A 24,329-nucleotide genomic window follows, 5' to 3' on the forward strand; every position below is an offset into this window, starting at 1 on the left:
AAAAAACAAATTGCTGAAAATGTTTCAAAATAAAATGTGCCTCAGAAATTGAATAGTTCAGGGATCAGCAAATTTTTTCAGCAGGGGGCCGGTCCACTGTCCCTCAGACCTTGGGGGGGCGGACTATTTTTTTTTGGGGGGGACACGAATTCCTATGCCCCACAAATAACTCAGAAATGCATTTTAAATAAAAGCACACATTCTACTCATGTAAAAACACCAGGCAGGCCCCACAAATAACCCAGAGACACATTTAAAATAAAAGGACACATTCTGCTCATGTAAAAACACCAGATTTAGAAGGCGACTGGGCCAGATCTGGCCCCCGGGCCTTAGTTTGCCTACCTATGAGCTATATAATATATAGATTGAAGGAAAAATCACCTAGCAAAGACAGCGAGGCAACTTTACATCAGAAAAAAAGGAAGCATGTATGATTAGGGTTTTGGGTTGTTTTTTTTAACTATTTGTATGTCTGTGAGGAAGCAGGATTGTTTTATTAACCAAACTGTTGTAAGAAGACTAACAGCCTAACAGTAGATGCTTTGACAGCGCAAATGCAAAATGAATGCCCATTATACGGCTCAGCAATATAATTCCCAAGAACAGATAATGCTATTTAACTCATTGGGGTTTCCAGAGAGCAGAGCAACACATACTGATTTGCAGGATCAGAACCATACATTAATGGTCTCTGTAATGGATATTGTGTCCCATGAAAACTCAAGAGAATGATGATTTCACAGCACCCTAATTTTCTGAAATACTTCTTTCCCTGGCTGCAAATCACAAAGAAAAGAAAAAAAGGGAGACCAAAACCCAAAGTTTGGAAATGTCAGACAGTTAATCTATCTCATCTTTTCTCCAGTTCTCTCTTCCAGATTTTTCCCCCCTTGCTAAGGATGGAGGACGACGCCCTCCTCTGGCTAAGTATCCACTTTTCATCAATCATCAAGCAAGGTATAGACCTCCCTTTGAACGCTGAGGCGGGCAATTACTTGTGATTGATAGCACTAAATATGAAACCGCATGTACCTCATCCATGAAGCATGGAATCAGAGGCATATTGTTAGTGGGGGGAGATGAATGAAACTTGAGATAACCTTGGCAAATTAGGCATATGTTAGCATTAAGCTTTGTCAGTAAGCAGGCTATAAATTACAGACATGTTGTAACGCCATAAACTCTTCTAATGAATTGAACGACAGTGGTAATTTAATGTGGAATGTATCAGTTTAGCCCTTTTTGGAATTTCATTGGATTTCTGCATTGTGCAACAAGCCAGATTTTATTTGAATGGGGCAAGTTGGGAGTTCCCTCTATATGAAGGTGGACAGTATTATCATCATACACACAAACGACTGACTTTGCATCACATGGATGCTTTTAACAAACAGTAGGCAACTTAACTCCAGAATTAATTCTCTGTTGAGTAAATTAAAAAGAATGGAATCGGAGAAGGAAGTTCTTCTTCTGCTTTCTGCCATTATTCACCCCCTTGTATGATCAAGCTAAATATATTTAAGTAATAAGACACAGCATGCAGTGCATTTCTGGACTATTACTGAACACCTCAGGTGACGTTATGAGGCAGAAGGCTAGAGGCTGGAAGACTTTAATCACAAGAGAAGTGCAGTAATCCCTTCGAAATGCATGGCCTGTGGTGTCTTATTGCTATTATGAAATGGAATTTATAAATAAAAATAAGAGGGAAAAGTCAGGCCTCTGCATTTACTGTCTGTTATTGACAGAATTATGACTCCAGTGACAGCTAAGCCAGGTTTCAGAAGCCATTTTTCAATTTATTCTATATTTCAGTCAGACTTCCATTAGGAAGAGAACTGACAAATGTATGTTCTGGGGAGGGGAGGGGAGTTAAAACCTAAATAGTTATATTAAATGTAATCTATCATTACGGAAAATGTATTGATATGGTAAAAATATTTTTTTAAAAAAATTATTCATACCTAAGTAATTCTAACAAAAACAGTAATTGCTCTAATTATTATTCTAAAGGTATAGTTATTGGTTCTAATGTTACACAACTAACCTTTTTTTAAAAAAAATCCATTTAAATTTTTATTCCTTGTAATGCACATACATGTTTTTCATTCTGTCATTCAGGGGCATTCCTAGGTGCTTAAAGAACTCAGGATATTGGTGCATGACACAAACTTGTATATGCTAATTTATATTCTGAGAAACTAAGGTGATGGATGGTAGAGAGGGGTGACTCATAAGCACGGTGTTTTGCAATGCACCCTGCCACTCCACAAGAGATAATCAAAAGTTGTTTTTTTTTTAATTCCACAATATTCAAAAGGAGCAGGGGTAGAAAACCTGGTGCTCACTGCAAAATCTTGCACCTTCTGAGGCATCTTTAACTAAGCCCCTGCTTATCATATACCGTATTTTTCGGTCTATAACACGCACCTGACCATAACACGCACATAGTTTTTAGAGGAGGAAAACAAGAAGAAAAAAAATCTGAATGAAACAGTGGATGTATCATTTTTGTGCTTCATGCTGCGTTTGAGCAAACACAGCAACCGAAAACAGGAGAGGGTGGGCAGTAAGACCCTGAGGCAGAATGCAGTAAAGCATCAGCCTCCTCTCTGCAGCCTTCCCTCCTCTGTGACATGTGTTCTGATTTTTGCCCCTGCACTCGGGCCAGTCGGCTCCAGGGACCACACATTCGCTCAATAACACGCACAGACATTTCCCCTTACTTTTTAGGAGAAAAAATGTGAGTGTTATAGAGAGAAAAATACGGTATCTTGTTTGTCCCTTTATGGTTACAGATGTTATTGGCCATGTATAAAATTTAACACTTCCAGGGCTTTCTCTACTCAATGCATAGCACTGAAGTGGCCTTTATTAGGACCCCGATGGTTTAAGTTAAGTAAGAATACTTCTAAAAAATCAGGGCCAGTGAAATGCCCTGCCCAGTAAGAGGTCAAGAGCTAGGTGTGAGATGTATATAGCACACCATTCAATACAACAACTAATCTCCTGTTGTGTGTACATGTTCCAAAAGTAGTCATAAATTCACAACAGCCCTATTTGGAAAAGGTAGCAGTCCAAAGTAAACATGTCATTAAACTAGCACAAACTCTTTGCATGAGGGATGAGGTACCTGAGGGAAGAACTTCAGAAACAGTCCTGTCTTCCTGGTCTGGACACTGCTATCTGATCTGCTCCCAGATGAGATCTGGAGTTGGGGTTTACTGGAGCCAAGACAAGCAGAATCACCCTCAACATTAATGCTAGAGGGGAGCATCTCCACCAAGCCCTGCCCTGTGGGGATTTCAGCCGCCTGAGAGAACAGTTGTGGGGCAACTGAAGCAGATATGTCTTCCTGGCCAGGACATTATCTGATCTGTTCCCAATTATGGTCATGCACTTCCAGGGAAGGTTCAGTTGAGGGACTCTGTTTCTTTTCATCGTGCATTTAAAGCACATGGCTTCCCCCAGAGAATCCTGGGAACTGAAGTTTTCCCTTCACAGAGCTACAATTCCCAACATCCTCAACAAACTATGTTATTTGAATGTATGGTGTGGGCGTGGACTTAGGTCTGAAGCAAAGCCAACCTCTCTTGAGGCTGTAAACAAATTTATTGAAACACGTTTGTAAGCTGCCTTTTTCTATGCAAACTGCTATGAGAACTTCTTTGTTGAAAAGTGCTATACTGTATAAATATTTTAAATAAATACATAAGCAGCTTCTTGAATCCTGACCTGTTTAAATCATACATATATTTGTTCTGAAGCCATCTTAGAATTGTTATAGCATTTGTGATGGCACACCAAGAAGCTGATGAAGACTATGTGTTAGCCTGTTGCAAAAGCAGGACAACAACCACTTCACTGTAGACCACTGGGCATGGATAGAACACAACACATCTTGGACATTTCATGTCAACTACTGTATTATATAATTATAATCCTCTGTATGTGGACAAGATTTATGTGGACATGGTTGAACTGCGGTATTCTTTCAGAGGCAAGTCTAGTTTATATATATATTATGTAAATAATATATTATATAAAGAAATTATTACTATTTATTAAATTTGTTAACCTATGTCGGTAGTGTATATTTTGGCATGTGGTTTTTTGTTTTTTAGATTTTGCAACTTCTGTGTCCAGATTTTCACTTTTTTTCACAACATAAAACACAAAATACATAATAAAAACAAGGACAACCCAATAATCCTCCCTCCCCCAACACATTTCAAAAGGGCATTGGATGTCAATCAGCCTGGTTAAAGAGGAATGCTTTGGTGTGGCGCCTAAAGGTGTACAATGAAGGCACCAGATGAACCTCCCTGGGGAGAGCATTCTAAAAAATGGGATGCCACTCCAGAAAAGGCTCACTCTCGTGTTGCCACCTTCTGGACCTCTCCGACTTTTAACTCAAGAATGCATTTGGCAACCCATTCCTTAATTTCTAACAGCCATATAATTATGATAGTAGTAGTGCCGCTGTTACAACTTACCTTCAATCAGGGCCTGGTCTAAGAGAATGTTGCTTCACCAATAGTTTGGGAGCCAACTGTGGGCTTTAGTAGTGCTGTGGTCAGGTTGGAACTTGTATCTTTTCCCTCAAGTTCTCACTCTGACAGAGCTAGGGAGCTTCCTTCTGCCCCTGGGATGTGCAGTATGTGTTACTCACAAATAATGTAGTGTTTCAAAGCTCACGTGCCCTGATGCTTCAACGATAGGGTGGTTTAAGCAAAATATCAAAACAGAATATATGCTTAAAAGCAAACTATTTTTCAAGGATGTGTTTTCAGGTAGTCTGAACTATCACAATGAACTGAGCAACATCCTCCTGAGAGGGCAGCCCCACTCCTGCCTTCTCTGGGGATACTTAAATAGAGCACATGCTCCCACACCTTTTGGGGGGGGATGAGGAGTCGTGAGTTGAATGCACACTTGGCGCAATCAAGCAAAAGTTAGCTGCAAGCATAACCCATTAAAATAATAGAATGGGACTGCCACCCAGTGCCAAACACAGGCATCATCAGTTATCCTGTCTAAGCACAAGAAGCCCGGTTATGTGAAATAAAGCCACTAGGTGCTACCCATGGAAGGCACACGTGTGTCTCCCATTCTGAGTTATTCGGTGTCAGGGATTGATAGGTAAGGAGCTAAAAGTCTTCATTGCGCAATAGAGGGATCTTCTCCTTCACAAACAACTTTGTTGATGCCGGGCGAGATAGAATATATCCCATGCTAGTTCAGATATAGGGGCGTGGGTGGCGCTGTGGGTTAAACCACTGAGCCTAGGACTTGCTGATCAGGTCAGCGGTTTGAATCCCCGTGATGGGGTGAGCTCCCGTTGCTCAGTCCCTGCTCCTGCCAACTGAGCAGTTCAAAAGCACGTCAAAGTGCAAGTAGATAAATAGGTACTGCTCCGGCGTTTCCGTGCGCTGCTCTGGTTCGCCAGAAGTGGCTTAGTCATGCTGGCCACATGACCCGGAAGCTGTACGCCGGCTCCTTCGGCCAATAAAGCGAGATGAGCGCCGCAACCCCAGAGTCGGCCACGACAGGACCTAATGGTCAGGGGTCCCTTTACCCTTTACCTTAATTCAGATGTAAGACCCTTTTTTCCCAGTGGGTGGGTCTCACTTGCATGAATGTACAGTATGCTTAGGATTGTTGACTTTAGTAGTGACCTACTTTGGCACTATTGATTTCAACGAGACTAATGTGTGATGTGTCACATACCACTCAGTGCATTTGGCAACCCTTGCCACACCAGTTTCCACATGGATGTGAAGATTCTATTGGGCTGCTGTAGAAATCTATCACATCATGTCTTAGGAGACTAAATGTTTTCAGTGTGTCCTCTCTTCTGTGCACTGCATATTCTCTAACTGGAAATGGTTGGAGGTATTCTGTAATAACCACAGCTTTCTATAATAGAAGCTCATTATTCCTAACTTACACAACTAATTTGTGTAAATGACAAAGAAAAAAAAATAGAATGACATGTGCATTCTGAAAGCTTTGCATAAAAATATGACCTTTGAATAAAATTAGTTCCTATTTCCGAAAAGATTATTGTGACCTCTTCCTCTCCATTTTCTTAATGGCTTCTTCATGACAAAGGCAAAATTGAATGAGCATCACAGGCTTCTGTAAGATTTGGAATTCTATTTTCTTAGTGAAAATCAATAAGAAATCAAAACTAAAAGCCTAAGCTTCTCTCTCTCTCTCTCTCTCTCTCTCTCTCTCTCTCTCTCTCTCTCTCAAAATAACCCATCTTCAATTCAACTTTTAAATTTAACCTTGGGCGTATATGATGGCATTATAACTAAGTAGGTTAATAAATGTACCCTGCCTTACATATTCAAATGAGACAAAGCTGTTTTGATCAGAAATGGAAAGAAACAAGATATATTAAAATTGACCTAAAGAAGCTATAGCTAATCAATTCTAATACTGGAGTTACCCAGAAAGAAAGAAAGAAAGAAAGAAAGAAAGAAAGAAAGAAAGAAAGAAAGAAAGAAAGAAAGAAAGAAAGAAAGAAAGAAAGATATAGCAATCAAATGAAATTAATATGAATACATGGCACATGATTACCTACATGATTTATAGCTAAAATATTATACACAAAACCTACAGACACTTAAAATTGTTATCTCTAATTTTGATTCACCTTTACCAACCACTAGACAGAATTCAGAAAGAAGGATCAAACCATGACTTGTGATGATGATTTACAAGCAAATTGTGGTTTTTGCAAACTAGTTTTCTGGGTTTGGACAAAACAGTACACTATAGTTTTGCTACAAGCCAGGTGTGAAAGCTTCTGATCTTCTCATGTATGGAGGAAGGGGAAAGGAGAAGAGTGAGTGCCTGCTCATTCCCATAGCACACCTGTTTTGACATTTCATGTGAATGCAACCATAGTTTCCCTTCCATCTATCTCAAATCACACTGCTTCCTCTTCAGAAAATCCTGCAGTCCCAGGCATCCTGGCTTCACTATGACAGTGTACTCTGAGGGAGCAATGGACATGCTCACCCCCTCCCAACAGGTGGGTGGAGTTTGTGACCCCACACGGGGTCTACCTAGCCGGGTGCCACCCACCTGGTAACAGGGTGTCTTTAGCCCGCCCCTGCCTGGCAGGCCTATGGGCTGCTGGCAGGGGTGTGGCCTGGGACAGGTACAGGGGCCGATCCCTTGGCCAATGCTCACTCTTCTTCCTTCTCTTCCAGGATCACCCACCAGACCTCCCTAAAAAATTAAATTCTCATTTCTTCTCTCTTTTTTCTTCTTTTGCAGCTTAACCTTTCATGTTCTAGGTCAGCGGGTGCTGATATGGTCGTAAGATGGTTGCTGTATTCAGAACCGGGATGGAATTTCCCCTGCATTGGCAGGTTTTGGCTTCTCCGTAGCAATTCGTCACAACTTTGGCGGTTTTTGGGCCTTGTTAGGTATCCTTTAGTCTATCTTCGAGTTTGGGGGGGAGCATCTAATGCACCCCCATGCGGCAGCCTTTGAAGGGCCCATTAAAGGGTGTTTGTGGGAGTCACTGGCCCTAGAGCGGCAACAAGTAGGTCAAACTCCCAACTTAGGTACAGTGCGTGGGCACGCTGTGTAAGTTCACACTTTACAGTTCCCTCACATGGCACCTGTTTGCCCTGCACATCCTCAGCCCCCGGTGGGTTGAGAGGGATACCTTCCAAGGCCAGTGCCAAGTTTCCTACATCTGAAATTCAATAAAGTTGTGGCCTAATTTGAACCCATACCTTGGTGTCTAGTCTCTTGTGGGGGGAGGCTCCAAGGACAAGGTTTATCACTGTCCCCAGACTGCTGTGCAATGTGCGAATGCACCAAGATGTTAGTACACATGTATGTTGCACAGATCCTATTTTTCCATGTGTTTTTTTGTGGACTTTTAGCCACACACTATTTATCTCAGTGTTTCCTGTCCACACTAGTGAATGTTGCTTGATTAGATGTAATCTCACTATTTGTTGTCCCCTCCTCACAGCTACCACTTCCCTTCCCTGTGGAAGTTCCAGAAACCTGAGGTCTATTGTGGTCTGCATGCACACAAGTGTTTTTACCTGTGTACATGTGGATTACAACAACCAACTTTCACCAAAACCCAAGTTTCAAGCATGTTTCACACTTGAGCATATAATATTTTTGAACAACGTGTTTATTTCTATTTACAAAACAGCACCTTTAAAATTTTCCTTTCCTCTTTTCCTTTCCTGCCACCTGTACCTGCAAGGGCCAATTTCACTATGACTTTTAATTCAGCTGTTTTGTGCAAGAGCAGGTTTGCACAAAACAACTTTAAAAAAATAATAATACCGAAAAAGAGCCTTCAGCAACAACCAGTCGAAATAGGTATTGCCCTTTGGGCTTACAGAAATAAAATGGCTAGGTTGTGCTCAGGATATGAGCAAACAGGAGTATAAAATCTGGGGATAAGATTGCACTCAACATGTTTATGAAAATTAAACCCACACAATGCACTTCCACACTTGAGTAATAAGAAATTTAATGTAAAGATTCCCCCTCCCCTTTACTGCATTATCCGCTGATCAGGAAAATCCAAATTAAATGGTGAGTGATGATTGCAGGCTGCCAGTTGGATGAGGGCAATGTCATGTGGATGACAGGAAAAAAACATGTGATAGTGGGATGTATTGAATCCACCTTAACTGTCAGATGTACACATAATAAGACTTCAGTTGTAATCCCTGAACTAGATTAAGGACTGCTACTCAAACCCCTATATGCATATGATTTCCTGTATTTCAAAGTTCAGTGGCTCATGCTAGCGCAAACCTATGGATATAACTAGATTTACTAGTGGCAGGAGCCAGGTCTGCTGATTCACTTTGAGGAAAAAGAGAGAAAAGATTAAAGTATAGTACAGTCGCACCTCGGAAGTCGAACGCCTTGCGAGTCAAACGTTTTGGCTCCCAAACTGCGCAACCCCGGAAGTGATTGTTCCAGTTTGTGAACGTTCTTTGGAACCCGAACATCTGTTGCAGCTTCCGATTGGCTGCAGGAGCTTCCTGCAGCCAATCAGAAGCAGTGCCATTTTGGAACGGATTCCGTTCGACTTCTGAGGCATGACTGTATGGGGATTGGGGAGTCAACACATTTTTCTACTCATACTTTTTCTCTGCAGAATTGCTTTATATCACCATCGTTGTTGTAATTATGCTTTATGTGCCTCTGCTGTTGGCAAGGGTGTGATTCTATCACAAGCTTTTCAAGCACTTAAACCTTTACCCCTAAAAGAGAAACTTGCTTTTAAAAACACAACTTCTCAGCCAATAAAAAGTTGTGGACATTTTAAAGAAGAAAGAACATTGGCTTTGTTTTCTTTTTTTTCTAAAAAAACCCAACACAGCTACAGGGAAGATATATACATGGTGACTAGTAAGACAATGCTTAATTAATGAAATTAGGGACTACAGCCTCTTGAAACAGCATATAAGGAATTAAGAATAGCTTTGAACACATTAAATATTATCACATAGTTACAGGTAATTTTGAGTCAAGAGAGGTCTAGGAAATAAGGTTAATAAGAGGTAAATACAGAATATGCTGTAGTTTCTTCCAGTTTTCCCTTTCAAGGCATTCTTAATAGATATGGCGACAAAGCGCTGCTGGAAAATTGATTATAATGTCATAGAAAGGCAATCTATGTGTTTGTTCTGTACTGACATTTTAAAACATAAATTACTTAACTTTATATGTACTTTATTTTTGTTCTTCGCTTCTGTACATAACACTCTGTGTAAGAAATTATGCTTGTAAAATAAATTGTATCTTCATATTTGCATTCTTCTTGACACACTATTAGCTGGTTTTGTATAAATCCTTTGCAGGTTGGTTTTGTTTTTTGTTTGTTTTTTGTCTTAAGTGTACATGTGTTCTCTAAAAACCTTAGCTCGAAATCTTTTAAGGTATCAGGTATGACTTATTAAGCTATTAAAATGATTGCATTCCCCTGAAATTTGTCATTTGTGGTGGGGGAGGGAAAGCGACATTAACTCTGCGTGCACTGTGGTCCCAATTTGAAACACACACAAACCACACCTGCTGCGGGATGAAAGACAATAGGAACATTCCTCACATTGTGGATGGCCCATTCACAGAATTCCTGTTAAGACCCCTTTTCCCTGCTGCAGTCCAATTGGCTTGGAACTGTACGAGCTACTTAATTCTTAAAAACCATCTATGTGAGGGCAAACTATGTGACAGACTTGTTCAGTTTTGGTCCTCAGCTACCATGAGTAATAACTGTTGATAGATCTGTCTTCCATTCATTGGTGTGATCCATATATATATATATATATAGATATATAGATATATATATCACAACAGCTCTGTGGGAAATTGGAAGTCAAACATAACAATGCACAAGTGCTTGTTAGTGCATGAAGGGGTTAAGACCAGAGAAGTCTGCTTCTAGACACAGCTAGGTCACGCCCCTTCTTCTCTCTGAAGGAGGAAATGAAGCTGCTTCTTTTCCTTTCTCTCACTCCCAGCCAAGTATCCGACCAGACATGTCTTAACTTGCTCCAAAGTTCAAACCTCATGCTTGAAACTATAATATGCATTTTTGCACTCAAGAATATTCTACTCGTGTTCCCCTTGCTGCTGCATGGAATTACACATGAACCAGACCTTTGGATTTAGTAAGTTAAGCTTTTTTCTGGATTTAGTCAGTAAAATTTTTAAACTTACTTAATAGTATGTGGCCATTGCTAAAGGGTTAAAGAGATGGGGCAAGAGCTTTAAGGTAGACTAAACAAGATATGTAAAAAGGTTTAACAACCTATATTCCACAACATGCTGCTGGTTAACTCAGAGTGTTTTTAACCCTACTGGAGAGTATGCAAAGCCCTGCATTTTGAATCTAGGCACCCATCTGATTCTTTTTGTTACTCACATGTGGGTCAGATCTATTTTCCACCTCCACAAGCTTCTGGCAGTAAGTACCACAAGTTAATTTCACAGTGGGTCAAAATGACTTGGTTAGTTGTACTCAGTTCTCATTGCGATAAGCAGGTCTTAAACTGTGACTACTTTTCTAAATTGATTTCTAACTACCAGCAGAACCCTATGAATATTTGCTCAGAAGTAAGTTCCACTGTGCTCAACGGTGCTTACTCTGCCAAACATGCATTTAGGACTGCAGTTCTGGTCTCAATCAACCCCTATGCGCTGTCTGAATCAGCAATGTATGTAGCATTTTGTTTGTTATTAAATTTGTTCTTCCTTTTGTCTTTGCAAATATGAGCAGTCTGGAAGATGGAGGGGGAAGGGGAACAATTCAAAGCAGGGCAACATATGGAACAGCAGGCAGCAAATATTGGGTCAAAGAGAGAAGTGATTTTTGAGAGGGGAAAGGATTCCAAGGGAGATTGGTTTAGGGCTAAAATCTCAGCCCTGCCTTGAACTAAGTTTGGACAAATTATACACAGAGAGAGACAGAGATAGGAAGTTTACTACCTGATTGCCTTTTATATATATATAAAAGGGGGGGGGTGAATTGTGCTGCTGTGCTAGAGACAAGTGCAATCTTTTAAAATAAAATATAGGAACAAAAAGACCACATTACTTCAACAGGCAAAGCATTGAGCTACGTATTTATTTAAGCTGCAACCTGGAATATACTTACTATGGAGTAAGCTCCACTGACCATGGTGGGAATTAATTCCTAGATGATTCTGCTGTTAATGTTCATCAAAGTACTGTTAGCATAAAGTGGGATGTGATGGTTAGGATTGCCACATATCATGCCTGTGCCTCTAAATGTTCAGAACAAACACACTGGTTGTTTGTATCTTTGTTTGACTCTGATACATATAACAACTTGCAGTTACTTGTATATTTTGTGAGATGTGTTGTATGATATATATATATATTGTTTTGAAGTGACTTATTCTCATATTTTGAATGACATTATACCGATTATATATTTACTAAGTTATTAGCCAGCGTGTTGCGTTTGCATTTTTTAAAAAATGTTCTGAAGCAGTGAGAAAGGATGCAGCTGCTGTGACTTTTGCCTTTAGTGTCACCCCCCCCCAACTGAGCTTTGCATTGTGATGAACAGTTCAGAGGCACTTTTAGGCATTTAGGGAGTGGGGAGGGAGCATACAATATCCAACCTCAAGAGGAAGAAAGGTTTTCCTCTCTTTTTTTGTCCATTCCACTCTTACTTTTTGCATACGATTTTACATAAGGGGCTTGAGAAGTTGGATTTAGTGAAACTGGGTCACTTGCAGGTACTGAAAACAGAGCTTCAACTATTAAACAAATTGCAAGCAAATCCTGAGCAAGATAATCACCACTGGTGGATTCAAACAAGTGGCCCACGAAGCCTCTGTTTGAGCCAGGTAGGAGCTGAATAGCTTCAGCTCAGTAGGAAGGAATGTCAAGTGCTCAGACCCAGGCAAATACAGCCCTAAAGAACTTAGCTCCCAAACATTCCCATCAAACATCCCGTCTCTTGAGAGCCTAATTATATAGTGTGCAATGTACATGTGCAATGTACATATATTTAATCTATATGTCTCCCATCTCACTCTTTTCTCCTCTAAAGACCTATGATTTGTAGTCTGCATCCATTTCGGAATGAAGTTAATCTTAGGCTACACGGCTATGTATAAAACAAGTGACATCTTCAAATGGTGAGAAAAATGAGCCAAAAGACTCTGAGTCATTAAGTACACATTAACTACGTGTTGTCACATTAACTATAGGGTGTAGGACCAATTTTCTCTTCTTTGTCATGATCTAACACTCTCCCCTTTTTGTGTGTGTACATGCTGCACATACCACACCATCCATGCTCCCTGTTCTCCAGTTTTACCCCTTGCCCCCGATTCTTGATTATATGCCATATACACTTATTTCTATCTGACATCACATTGAGTGGTCATCGGGAGAAATGTTAATGTTTACAATTGAATTAAAAAGGCACCAAAATTATTTCTCTTGTCAAAGTGAATTCTGTAGTCTCAAAAATAACTTGTGATCTATCTTAGGTCGTTTAAAATATTTGCTTACTGCCTAGTAGTCAGTTGGATTTTTATCGTTTGCAACCAATGTCCATTATAATCTAAATCGCCAAAAAAAGAAAATCTCCAATCCAAGAGTAATTTGAAACATATAGAAGTTCAGAATTGCAAATGATCAAAACTTAAAAGTTAGTCAAACAAGTAATGACTTTCCCGAAATCATTTGAATTAAATGTTTTGGATTTTAAAAAAGTAGCCTGGAAATTTCTTGCTGCCAGTTCACATCAGCCAGCAACCATCAAATTTTGAAATTATTTGGTTGACCTTCTGGAAATTTATGAAATGAACAGAAGAATCTATCCTGAGTAGAGCTGTATAAAGGACAAGGCAGGATATGGTACACAATGCCTTTGATCTGACCTGATCCTCACACGCAAAGATAGTCATTTATTGGCCGAGTTCGAAATGAATAAATACAGGTCTAACAGGGGTAAGGCAGAGTTCATACCTGAGTTTAAGCAGTCCTTTTTTCTTACAATTTTATTTTATTAAACTGAGGATTCGGTAAAGTCTGGAGTCTGGTTGAGAGAAAGGGCCATAATCCAATCCAAAATCATAGGCACTTTATTCTGGATTAATTAGTATTGGCCAATGAATCCCTAAGCCTTTTCCATGTACCATCTAAGGATACATTTATACAAGTACACCACTTCAACAAATCACAGCATGACATGTAATTTGCCGGTGTGTGTGTATGTGTGCCATACATCCAGAGTTGTTTCTCTCTACCCTTCTTGCATATATAGTAAACTATAAGTTAAACTGTAGAGGCTATTCCTTGAAGAATCAAATTGCATACAATAGAACATTATGGAGCCTTATACTCCGAATAAAATTGAATTATAGTATTTATCATGCTCTTTTCATATAAATATTACTGTAATCTGAAAAAATAAATATATTGATTATAAAGGGTTCTTTACCAAAGTTAAATAAAGATGCTAAGAACTGTTTTACAATGACAGAAAACAAAAATTAAACCTCTCTTTTTTCCTATTTGGAGTGAAAAAATTTAAAATAGAACAAATATTTTTTTTAAATAGACTAAAATAGTTGTTCTACTGTCTACAAAAGAACAGTGGGAATTTACGGCCCTAAGCTAAAGGGAATAGGAAAGCAAAAGGAGAAAGCACACCTTTACTGTTATTTCTTCTGATACGGAGATTAATATGTGAATGGAGGTGCAAAATTTTTAAAAAGCCGCTTTAGAGGGAGGCAATTTGGACTGGAGAAGTGATGGTGGATTAATAATCACTTCTCTGCCTCCCATTTCCCTGTTCTAGGCAATCCCAAAACCTCTGCTCACAAGTTTAAAAATCTGTACCTGTGCGTTAAACACTCTGCACATTTCCCTTCCGCCTGCCAGCTTTGAATTCCTTCCTTGTGAAACAGCTTTGCTGTTTAAAAACCACAGGGGCTTTGTTAAACATGTTAGCAATGAGGTTTGCCCCTTTAACCCATGTTTTCCACTGTTCTGCATGCAAAATCTCCAAGACCACTCCAACTAAACCAGCACCTTGGCACTTGGGAAACTGTTCAATCAAAATTCTTAAGGCAGATTTTTTTCTGTTCTGCCCTGTGCCCCAAACGCATCATTGCGCCTAGAGGCAACTCTCCCCTCAGTATAAGTACAGATTTGGCAAAGAACTTTTTACTTCTGGCTCTGCCTAAATTCAAACCCCCCTGGTTTATTATCCCTAGTACTTCAAGACTACCACAAAAGTGCCTGGCTTAAAACTGTCCACCAAAATCTCAACTCTTGGGGCCTATCCCTACAACACCTACTCACTATGGGCCTTACCAAAGCATACAGTCTAATTTGCCAACGTCTAAAAGCTATCAAGCATCAGAGCAACCGGGCCACTATAAGGAAATTCTGCCCGTGGTATGATCAGTTTCCATCTTCCCATTTTGATTCTCTGGCTCCATACCTGCACAAACTAGCTATCCCAAAATACAGATGTGCTTTCACACTCACAAGACTGAATGTCTTGCCATCTGCAATACTTGAGGGCCGATTCCAAAAGATCCTGTAATGAATATGGGTTGCTTGTGCGTAAGTTACCGCCACTCCTGGCTAAGTTGGCTTGTTAAACCTTTCCTGTCTGGACAGCCCTTCACTTCGTGGCTGCCTCAGTCGCTAGCAGAATCCGTCAGTGGGCGTTTCTTAAACCTTTTCCAGCATAAAAGTTGTTTGACGCCAAGTCTCCTCCTACTCTCCCTGCGCGGAAGTCTTCTGCGCAGGGAGGGTGTGGGTAGCGGAGGACCCGTGCTCTCCCCGCTGTTGTCCAGCGAAGAGTCCTGGAGCCCTCTCGCCGATTCCCCCATCTGCCCCCCTTTATCCCTGGTGTTGCGCTGATTTCCTTCCCCAGCTGAGCTGCCTCTCTCCCTGCTGGGTCCCTCTCCAGCATCACTTGAGAGCCTTCCCTCCACCTCTGGCTCTGATGTCAGTTCCCTGACAGATCCCGCATGAGAAACGCCTTTGCCCCTGTGGAGACAGTAGCACCGAAACAGTGGCTCACGTCCTCCTCTCTTGTACTCTCTACAAAGACCTGAGGAACGAGATCATCACCCCACTCATAGTGACCATCCTAGGACGCACAACCACTGCCACAGTGTCCTTTCTCCTGTCAGACCAAACGGAGCAGATAACAGCAAAGGCTGCTAGGTTCTGAGCAGGGGCAATCAGAATAAGGGTCACTATCTGACTGTTGATTAAGGACCCTAAACTGTGCTTTTATACTAAATTTCATTTTTACTGTGTATATTGTAATGTTTTATCATTGCTATGGCCATCGGCTGATGCGAATAAAGTTATATCTCTCTATCTGTGCAGCCCAGCTTTGCCACACAGAAGATAACTTATGGGATGCTGGACCTGGTGAGAGCTGGAGTCCCAACAAAAGCTGGAAGGATGTGGGTTCCCCATCCCTAAAAGGGTTTGATCCAAGGACCATAACATTGTGATGGATGACATCCTTGCCTTAGTACTTACAGCCCTGTCCTTAAAACAGGTATTAACAGTATAGTACATTTGTTTTTCCTTTTCCTCTTTCTAAAAGAGAGAGAGAGATAAAATTAATTCATAATTGAAAAAATATTTAACTCTTGACCTAGCTCTTTTTTCTTCTTTTGCAGCTTAACCTTTCGCGTTCTAGGTTAGCGGGCGCTGCTATGGTCGTAAGATGTTTGCTGTATTCAGAACCAGGAAGGAATTTCCCCTGCATTGGCAGGTTTTGCCTTCTCCGTAGCAATTCGTCAAAACTTTGGCGGTTTTAGGTCTTATTAGGTATCCTTTAGTCTATCTTCGAGTTTGGGGGGGAGCATCTCATGCACCCCCATGCAGCAGCGTTTGCAGGGCCCATTAAAGGGTGTTTGTGGGAGTCACTGGCCCTAGAGCGGTGACAAGTAGGTCAAACTCCCAACTTAGGTGGTTTAGGTTTCAGAAAGAAAGAAAGAAAGAAAGAAAGAAAGAAAGAAAGAAAGTTAAAGGGAGAATTAAACAGGGACTATAGCGAGCTAAAAGCCGACAACAATGTATCACAAACAGCTCAGTAAATAATAGTGCAATTTTCATAGCTAATAAAATGTTTTAACACCTGAATACATTCACATGCCTGATTAAACATTTAACAACATAAACCCATAAAAGAAGATTATAAGTTGCAACATCTCTTTTTCAAGTAGCAACATATTAACCACTGTTGTATACTTCTTCAATTAGATTCATAGAATCATAGAATCATAGAGTTGGAAGAGACCACAAGGGCCATCGAGTCCAACCCCCTGCCAAGATTCCTTTAATTTATTTCTGTTGGGGAAAACATATTATTCAACATCGCTTGTTTTTTAAAAAAACAAATGATTATTTTAAATGTGTAGTCCATCCCAAAACTTGTCAAGTATATGTTCAAACCGTAGCTCATATCTACTTAAATTGTAGTTTTTCTTTTAGCTGTCCTACAAGTTAGCTTTTGCATTCTGACCTCCATGACTCCCTTTTAGAATCACAGAATCACAGAGCTGAAACTTATACTTATTTTCTTTAAAAAATAATAATTTCACCCTACCTTGTTTCCCAAGGAAATTCAAGGTGACTAACAGATAAGTAATAACACCACATAAAATAGCATTCCAAACTAGACCCAACACATCAAAATTGAAATTAACAAATTCAGCATTAATTAAAATAAACTCAACCTAAGCCACTATCTTCATCCGGCCAACCAAAAGCAAGCAGAACTGCATCTGGTTAACAACATTCTAGTTGCAGTTGCTGATATTTAGCTACAAGGTTATTTATTCCCATAGACCAGGGAATATCTTGCCCTCCAGAGGTTGTTGATTGCTAATCCCATCATCCCTGATCACCAGCCATGCTAGACAGGGCTGGTGGCAACTGGAGCCCAATGAAATTTGGAGAGTCATACATTCCATCAAGAGACTGGATAACAACACTGAAGCACATTGCAAAATCACTATACACTGCATGGTATTCAACTAACATTTTGCAAGGATTAGTGCTAGCACAAGGGGATTTTCCTCCCTCCTCACCCCATGTGCACTCCACACTGTCCCCATCTGCTTGTGGGGGCTAGATGAACACCGAGAACAGATTAAGCAGGGGAGAATGTTCTGTCACACAACGTGAAATCCTTGCACTGACAGAACTTTAACCTTAGTGTTTACATTGAATACAGTCCACTGTCCTCTCTAAGCACTCCACCCCAATAGTAACATAGCAACATGAGGCTACTTTTCAAGGCTGATGTAACTCACACATTCTCAACCACCATACTGCAAATACACAATCTGGATATACTAATGGTGTGCATTTGTATTAGCAGGGCGATTTGTTTACAGTGTAAAAAGAAACGTTGAAAATTGCAAAAAAAATTGCACGAAATTAAACCTTAGAAAAAGAATGAGCGTCTCTCTTCACTGCTACCTTTTCCTTTTTGAGTGGACATACTACTCCCCAGTCACAGCTACACTAAAATACTGGGATTTTCTGTTATTTTCTTCTGGGCAACAATCACTTCTCTATAGCCAGGAAATGGGGGGAAAGCATCGCTTAAAAATGAAGCAGAAAGTCCCTTCAAAATGAAGCAGGCAATCTTTCTCTATTATCTAAATCTAGAATTCTAGAACGACACATATGCCAAGATAAATCCCAAACTGGCTTCAAAATGAATGTGGAAATTCCTTCTCCAGTGGCTGGAGAAGTAACTTTCTGAGTCATTCTGAAGCTATTTTGGGGTCTTCCTTTCGCGATTGTATGAAGTTGCTCTCTACTACTTGCCAATCACAGCTCTTTACTTCATTAGCTAACACACTGAAAAGTGAGAATATAAGGCATGTACCATCTGTCATTCAAAAACATGGCATGTGCCCCTCCCCCTTTTTCACTGCAAGTCCTGCCTCCTTTTAAGATGCCCTCCGAAAGTGCTGTTATGGAATGATGCCCTTTGACATGATTTTAGGAGTGGGTCATGATCACTTTTCACAATCATCACAGTGCCTGTAACTGTATACAAGGGGTTACAAGTCACCGTATGGTGTGGCTGCTAAACCCCATTTTCACTGAATGGCCCAAACGGTCTTAAGCATAGTTCTAGGGCTGGGTTGTACATGACTGTGTCATCCCAACATCAGGTGTATAGAATGAACCTTCTGTGTGCTTTCTAACCCCCAGTGTTGGTGTGTCAGACCTGATGAACATGTGTTTGTTTTGGGGTATCATAAAAGCTCTCTACACGACTAGCTCATTGTTCCTGTTCCTATGGAATTCAGGTTTTAAATAATTTATATTAATTTCATATTTTTTTAAAAAAATTAATTATTTATACAGGCAATTCCCTGTTTGCGCTGGGGTTGCGTTCCGGGCCACTGAGTGCATAAGTGGTCATGCATCAGCCCTTTCCTGTTTCTATTCCTGTTCTGCTTCCACCCTTCCCCATTCCGCCCACTTCCAGGGCCAGAACCAGCATGTCGGCAATCGCGCATCAATCGGAAGTGCACAAAATGGTCATTGCAGTTTAATAAAAATAGCAACTCCTTACCATCTATCTGATCCTTCCAAAACCGCTTTAAGTTGTAGTCTCCATGATGTATACAGTAGCTTATTCTGCACTGCTGTCTGAGGAACTCAGATCACTAGGGGCAGGGCTGTTTGCTGGCATATCATTCTTGTACGTATAAAGACATGGATAGAGTTAGTTTAGGATTCTTGGAAGTGGCCAGGAGCGATCCCATTTGCAGCCATGAGTCTTAAGTGCATCAGGCAGCCACTTGATCTGAGAAATGCAATGCATAAACGCCAGAATAAATTTCGCATAGAGGTGCACTCTTCTTCATCCCTAGTAAAGTCACTGTGAACTTCTGACACTACAGGAACTAGGAGAGAAGTTTGCAGAACAGTGACCGTACAGAGGTCTCCTGCACAGGAGTATCTGTAAACTGCAATGCAGTAAACTGAAGAGGCTTGGCGTCAGTACAGGATTCCATAGGTGGAGGAGCATGAGAGGAGTTCGCTGGAGCCTGCTGTCATATACTCCAGCTCAGAGGGTAAGCTAGTAGGTTGGTGCTCACCAGGGACATGTTGAGCAAAATGGGCCTCCCACACTTATTGGTCAAGGCCATGGACATTGAGGTGTCATTTCTCACATTCTTCCTGGCTGAGAAATGGGCAGCCACTTCAAAATGACCCGACTGGGGAATTTTAAACACTTATATTTCTGAATACAAGCGCATTAGAGATAGTCAACGCATGCATTCTTTCAAATCTACCTGGCACTAATTTAAGAAGATAAATATGTTTTTAGTTTAATAGAGAAACTGAAAGCTTGTTATAATCACTCAAACATTAAGGTGCATTTATTATTATTACTTTCCATCATATATATATATTTCTTTGCTGCATCTAATTTAGAATCGCCAGATGTCCGGCCCTAATTTTAAAAAGATTTATCTATATTGCACAAACAATACTGCAGCCCCACATAGGTTCCTTCTTTCAAACGACTGTGTGCAGTTATATCACATATCCATTACGGTCTGTTACTCTGAAATCCTGAAAGCACTACACTTCCATCCATCAACACTTTACCTTGTTGTACTGCTTGTGAACACCAATACAATAACCCTACTTAAGTTCTATTGATTCCAGCGAAAGATATTTAAGCTTATTTCTCCCACTGGAATAATGGTACTTGGAAATGCCCTCACACAGAGCTTCCACCTAGCCCAAATCCAGCTCTCCCCGACAAGTCCTCCAACGACTTGTACACAGATGGATTATGATCTCAAATGCTCAGTCGCTAGTTCCTCCTGCTATCCCACCCTAGGTAGAAAGAAGAGCAGAGACTCTTGTCTTTGCTGCTATCTATTGTTTGGGGTTGGGGAACATCTGGTGCCCAGCCATGGATAGGTTAAAATCTCAGATTTCTCCACTGATTCCTGTGGGTTGTTCTCCCAGGGGAGAGAGGAAAGATCAATTCAAACCAGAAATTAAAAGGACAGTCCTCTCTCTATTTATCTCTCTACGTCATTTATCACTGCTGTCCGGTGGAAGGCAATAGAAGGCACTTTGTTTGGCACTAGGGTCTAGTCTACATACGCATTTATATCTTACCCAGACTACAAGAAGCTCAGGGTGATGTGCATGGTTCTCAAACCTCTTCATTTCCCCCCTCCCCATTTTATCCGAGGTTGAGAAGCAAATCAGAATGAGAAACCATGATGGCTCCAAAGGTCACCCAGTTAACTGTACGGCCGAGTGAGAAAATGAAGCTGGTCCCACTATCCTGACATTCTAACCACCAACCCCACAAGGGCAGCAGAATGGGGTGTGACGTGGGAATGAGGTGCTGAGCTTCTGAAGCGCTAGAATAAACTGCAGCACTTTAAAGGGTGCTTGTGTGTTGTTTTTCAGTATTTCCTTGGGTGGTCTACACTCTCTGGCTTGATAACGTTACAGGGCAGAAGAACATCAGAAAATGTTCTCCCCCACCTGCAGAATGAAGTGGTATAAAGCTACCTACCACCTCATTCTGCTGGGTCTGTGGACCAGGCCTAGGAATTGTACTCAGGGGCTGCCTTTCTCTTATTTAATAGCAAGGCCTCCCTGGAAGCTGCTGCTTGAGCCTTCCTGGAAGAAGTCTCTCAGAAAACACAAGCAATTCCATCCTTTCAGGAGTTTCATGCCAAGCAGGAGAAAGTTCAGTTCTGGGATGGGGGAAAAGCTTCCAGGCAGAATGTGCGGCTTCTGGCGAGCTGGAACCACCACATCTCTTTAACTGCAGAAACCACTGTACCCCCATCTTTCCGGGCGGCCTCTGCCCACCAGTTCAACCCCTTTCCATCCAAAACGGGAGGCTCTCTCTGAGGTCAAGTGTCCACTCCCACTCATGCTGGGCTAAGCCAAGGCCCTGCGCCCCCCCCCCCCGCTGCTGTTCCTTAATTTCCTAACACACATAGCCTTAAAGAAGCCTCTCTTCGGAAGGCAGAAAGAAAACAAACCTTTCCATATTCCTGTTAAGATTACAGGGCGCTTCTTGTGGGTGGGAGGGATAAGGGCTCGCTCTGAGGTGAACAGCAAGCACCTCAAGCGACGGTGTGGCGCGCGCGCTTGTTAATATCGAAAATATCGAATGGGGCCGGATTTTTTCCTTTCCTTCCTCGCCCAAAAGTTCTGGAGAACTCTAAAGCTCGCTCGCTGTTTTTTGGCCTTTTTGAGAGGCCTATATTTCCCTACTGCGGAATTTGGAGGGTCGTTTTTACAGGGCGTTTTGATACTGGCGAAACGAGGTTGTTGCTGGCCGCTTGGCGGTGGCGGCGGTTACTGCCTCAGAAAGTCCCCGCGTAAAGTATCCCTCCTTCTTGGGACCCACACATTCTCCTCAGCCTGCGGCCAGCGCAAGGAGGGAAGCGAAATCCCACTTTTCCCCTGCCCGCCAGTTCGCGCCTTTCCATGCGCCACCGACGAGAGCGCTCGGGCGGCAGGAGGCGTCCTTGGTGGTGGTGGGGGGGGCCCTCCCTGTAGCGCCCCGCTTCCTCTTCAGCCGAGCAGCTCTGGAAGCCCCCGACCCGAGGGGCTGTGCGGATCTCCGACGGCAGGGTGAGGTCACAGAGCCGGGAGCGTTCGGCGCGCGCCGCGTGTCCTGGAAACCGAGCGCCCCGCCGGCCGGAGCAGGAGAAGCGTAGCCAGGTGGCTGGAGCTAAGTCGTTCCCAGGACAGCGGGGTCTCCTGCCGGAGGTGGCCGGTGGCGAATATGGCGCTGGCCGCTAGGGGTGCCGTCCCCGCCTGCCTCCTCGTCCTCCTCGCTTTCTTGCCCAGCTGGAACACTCAGATTAGGCCCCAGGGAGAACCTGGCCCAGGTATCCGGCGCCGCGCTCCGTGAGGGTGGGCCTGGGCAGAGGCCACCCCTGCAAGGCCGAAACGAGGCTTTCTGTCACCTGGGGCAAAGACCCAATTTGTCTCTCACACACACACACACACAGAGAGAGAGAGAGAGAGAGAGAGAGAGAGAGAGAGAGAGAGAGAGAGAGAGAGAGAGAGACCCCACTTGCCTCCACACACCTCAACACATTTGTTCATAAGGGGCAGAAAAAGGAGTTTGAAAGAGGCTGGATAAGAGAGAGACTCTCCAAATAGTGCAGCTCCCTCTGTGTGTGTGTATCTGGCTTTCATTCAACCTTAAGTGGATCATCTCAGAGATTAATAGATCATTTGAGGAATTCTAAGAAGTATTAGGCCTGTATGTAGTAATAATAGTAATGATGGTGATGATGATGATTAGGCACATACCAGAGAGTAAACTCTATTGAACTGAGTGGGACTTACTTCTGGGTAAAAATGCTTAAGATTCCAGTATAAGATTTCAGAATCTGTGCACAATTCAGTGAGACTTCTCAGTAGCAAAGGATTGCAGTCTAAGGCTCAAAAGAATAAATACTCCACAAGTTAAATAATTGCTGGCTGCTGAACCATTGCAATTGCAAGAATTTAAAGTGGATTGGCTACATTTTCCTTCCAAATTACAGGAAAGGATGAACACAAAGTGCTTTGTATGTCAGCATCACATTTCTTTCAGTGCAGGTATTTCATTTTTGGTATAAAGAGGACTCATTTTTTGTAGCTGATTGTATGAAGCAATGCCCTCTTTATGCATTCACATGGTGTAAACATGTATGTTGTCCTTTAGATCCAAGCACACACACAGAGAGAGAGAGAACACATAAGCAAGCAATGCTCCAAAGTGCTTCTGTTCCCCAAAAGGGCAGGAGGTGGTGTTCTGATCCCTTCACCGCTTTTAATAGATCTCTGAGACACTGAGAGAAGCAAAAGAATAAACCAACAAAACTTCCCCCTTTCAACTCTGCTTGGAGAGCAACCTTCTTCAGGATTTCTCTTTTGAAAAACAGTTCCAAAAGCAGGCAGGGGGAAAGGGGAAGGAGTACCATTTTCCAGGTTTTCCTGCTTCCTCTTGCAAATTAGCATCCCACCGGTGCTCAGCAGTTCCTCCTGTACAGTGAATCCATGATAGAAATGTTGATCTGAATTTAAGGGAGTCTGTTGTAGTCAACAGTTCCATGGTGCTCAGGAATATAGAACAGCCTTTTCAAATAAGTATCTGTGCAAGCCAGTTTGATGCAAACACTATAATTTATTTGTTTAAAATGTTTCTTGTTACCTGGTGCAGTCTTTGCCCAATGCCACAACTCAAAAATTAGATCTGTATTATAATTTATATGAATCATCATGGTCCAAGGCCTTGCATATAATAATAATAATAATAATAATAATAATAATAATAATAATAATAATAATAATTTATTATTTATACCCCGCCCATCTGGCTGGGCTTCCCCAGCCACTCTGGGCGGCTTCCAAAGAATATTAAAATACTATAATACATCAAACATTAAAAAGCTTCCCAAAACAGGGCTGCCTTCAGATGTCTTCTAAAAGCCTGGTAGTAGTTGTTCTCTTTGACATCTGGTGGGAGGGTGTTCCACAGGGAAGGCGCCACTACCGAGAAGGCCCTCTGCCTGGTTCCCTGTAACTTGGCTTCTCGCAGTGAGGGAACCGCCAGAAGGCCCTCGGTGCTGGACCTCAGTGTCCGGGTAGAACAATGGGGGTGGAGACGCTCCTTCAGATATACTGGACCAAGGCCGTTTAGGGCTTTAAAGGTCAGCACCAACACTTTGAATTGTGCTCGGAAACGTACTGGGAGCCAATGTAGGTCTTTC

General features: G+C 41.9%; 1 protein-coding gene and 1 long non-coding RNA gene across 11 annotated transcripts in view; one reads left to right on the plus strand and one right to left on the minus strand.

Annotated features, from left to right (window-relative positions):
- LOC308589443 overlaps positions 1-21,731 on the minus strand; it is a 344,225-nt gene extending 322,494 nt beyond the window's left edge. Inside the window, exons 1-2 of the long non-coding RNA XR_014009249.1 lie at positions 21,597-21,731; positions 19,139-19,372 (exon numbers count right to left, since the gene is read on the minus strand). This is a non-coding gene — a long non-coding RNA (uncharacterized lncRNA). The remainder of the gene's footprint in view (positions 1-19,138; positions 19,373-21,596) is intronic.
- The window catches only part of LOC308589312 (uncharacterized protein), a 28,377-nt gene continuing 25,558 nt past the window's right edge, over positions 21,511-24,329 (plus strand). For 3 of the 10 annotated variants that reach the window (XM_081198352.1, XM_081198355.1, XM_081198354.1), the window contains exon 1: positions 22,207-22,454. In XM_081198352.1, the coding sequence (XP_081054478.1) occupies positions 22,349-22,454 (106 nt within the window). In that variant the 5' untranslated portion in view covers positions 22,207-22,348. The other 7 variants (XM_081198353.1, XM_081198361.1, XM_081198356.1 and 4 more) reach the window with 6 other exon arrangements.

Source organism: Podarcis bocagei, assembly GCF_964188305.1.
Source record: "Podarcis bocagei genome assembly, chromosome: 6".
Classification (NCBI taxonomy): Eukaryota; Metazoa; Chordata; class Lepidosauria; order Squamata; family Lacertidae; genus Podarcis; species Podarcis bocagei.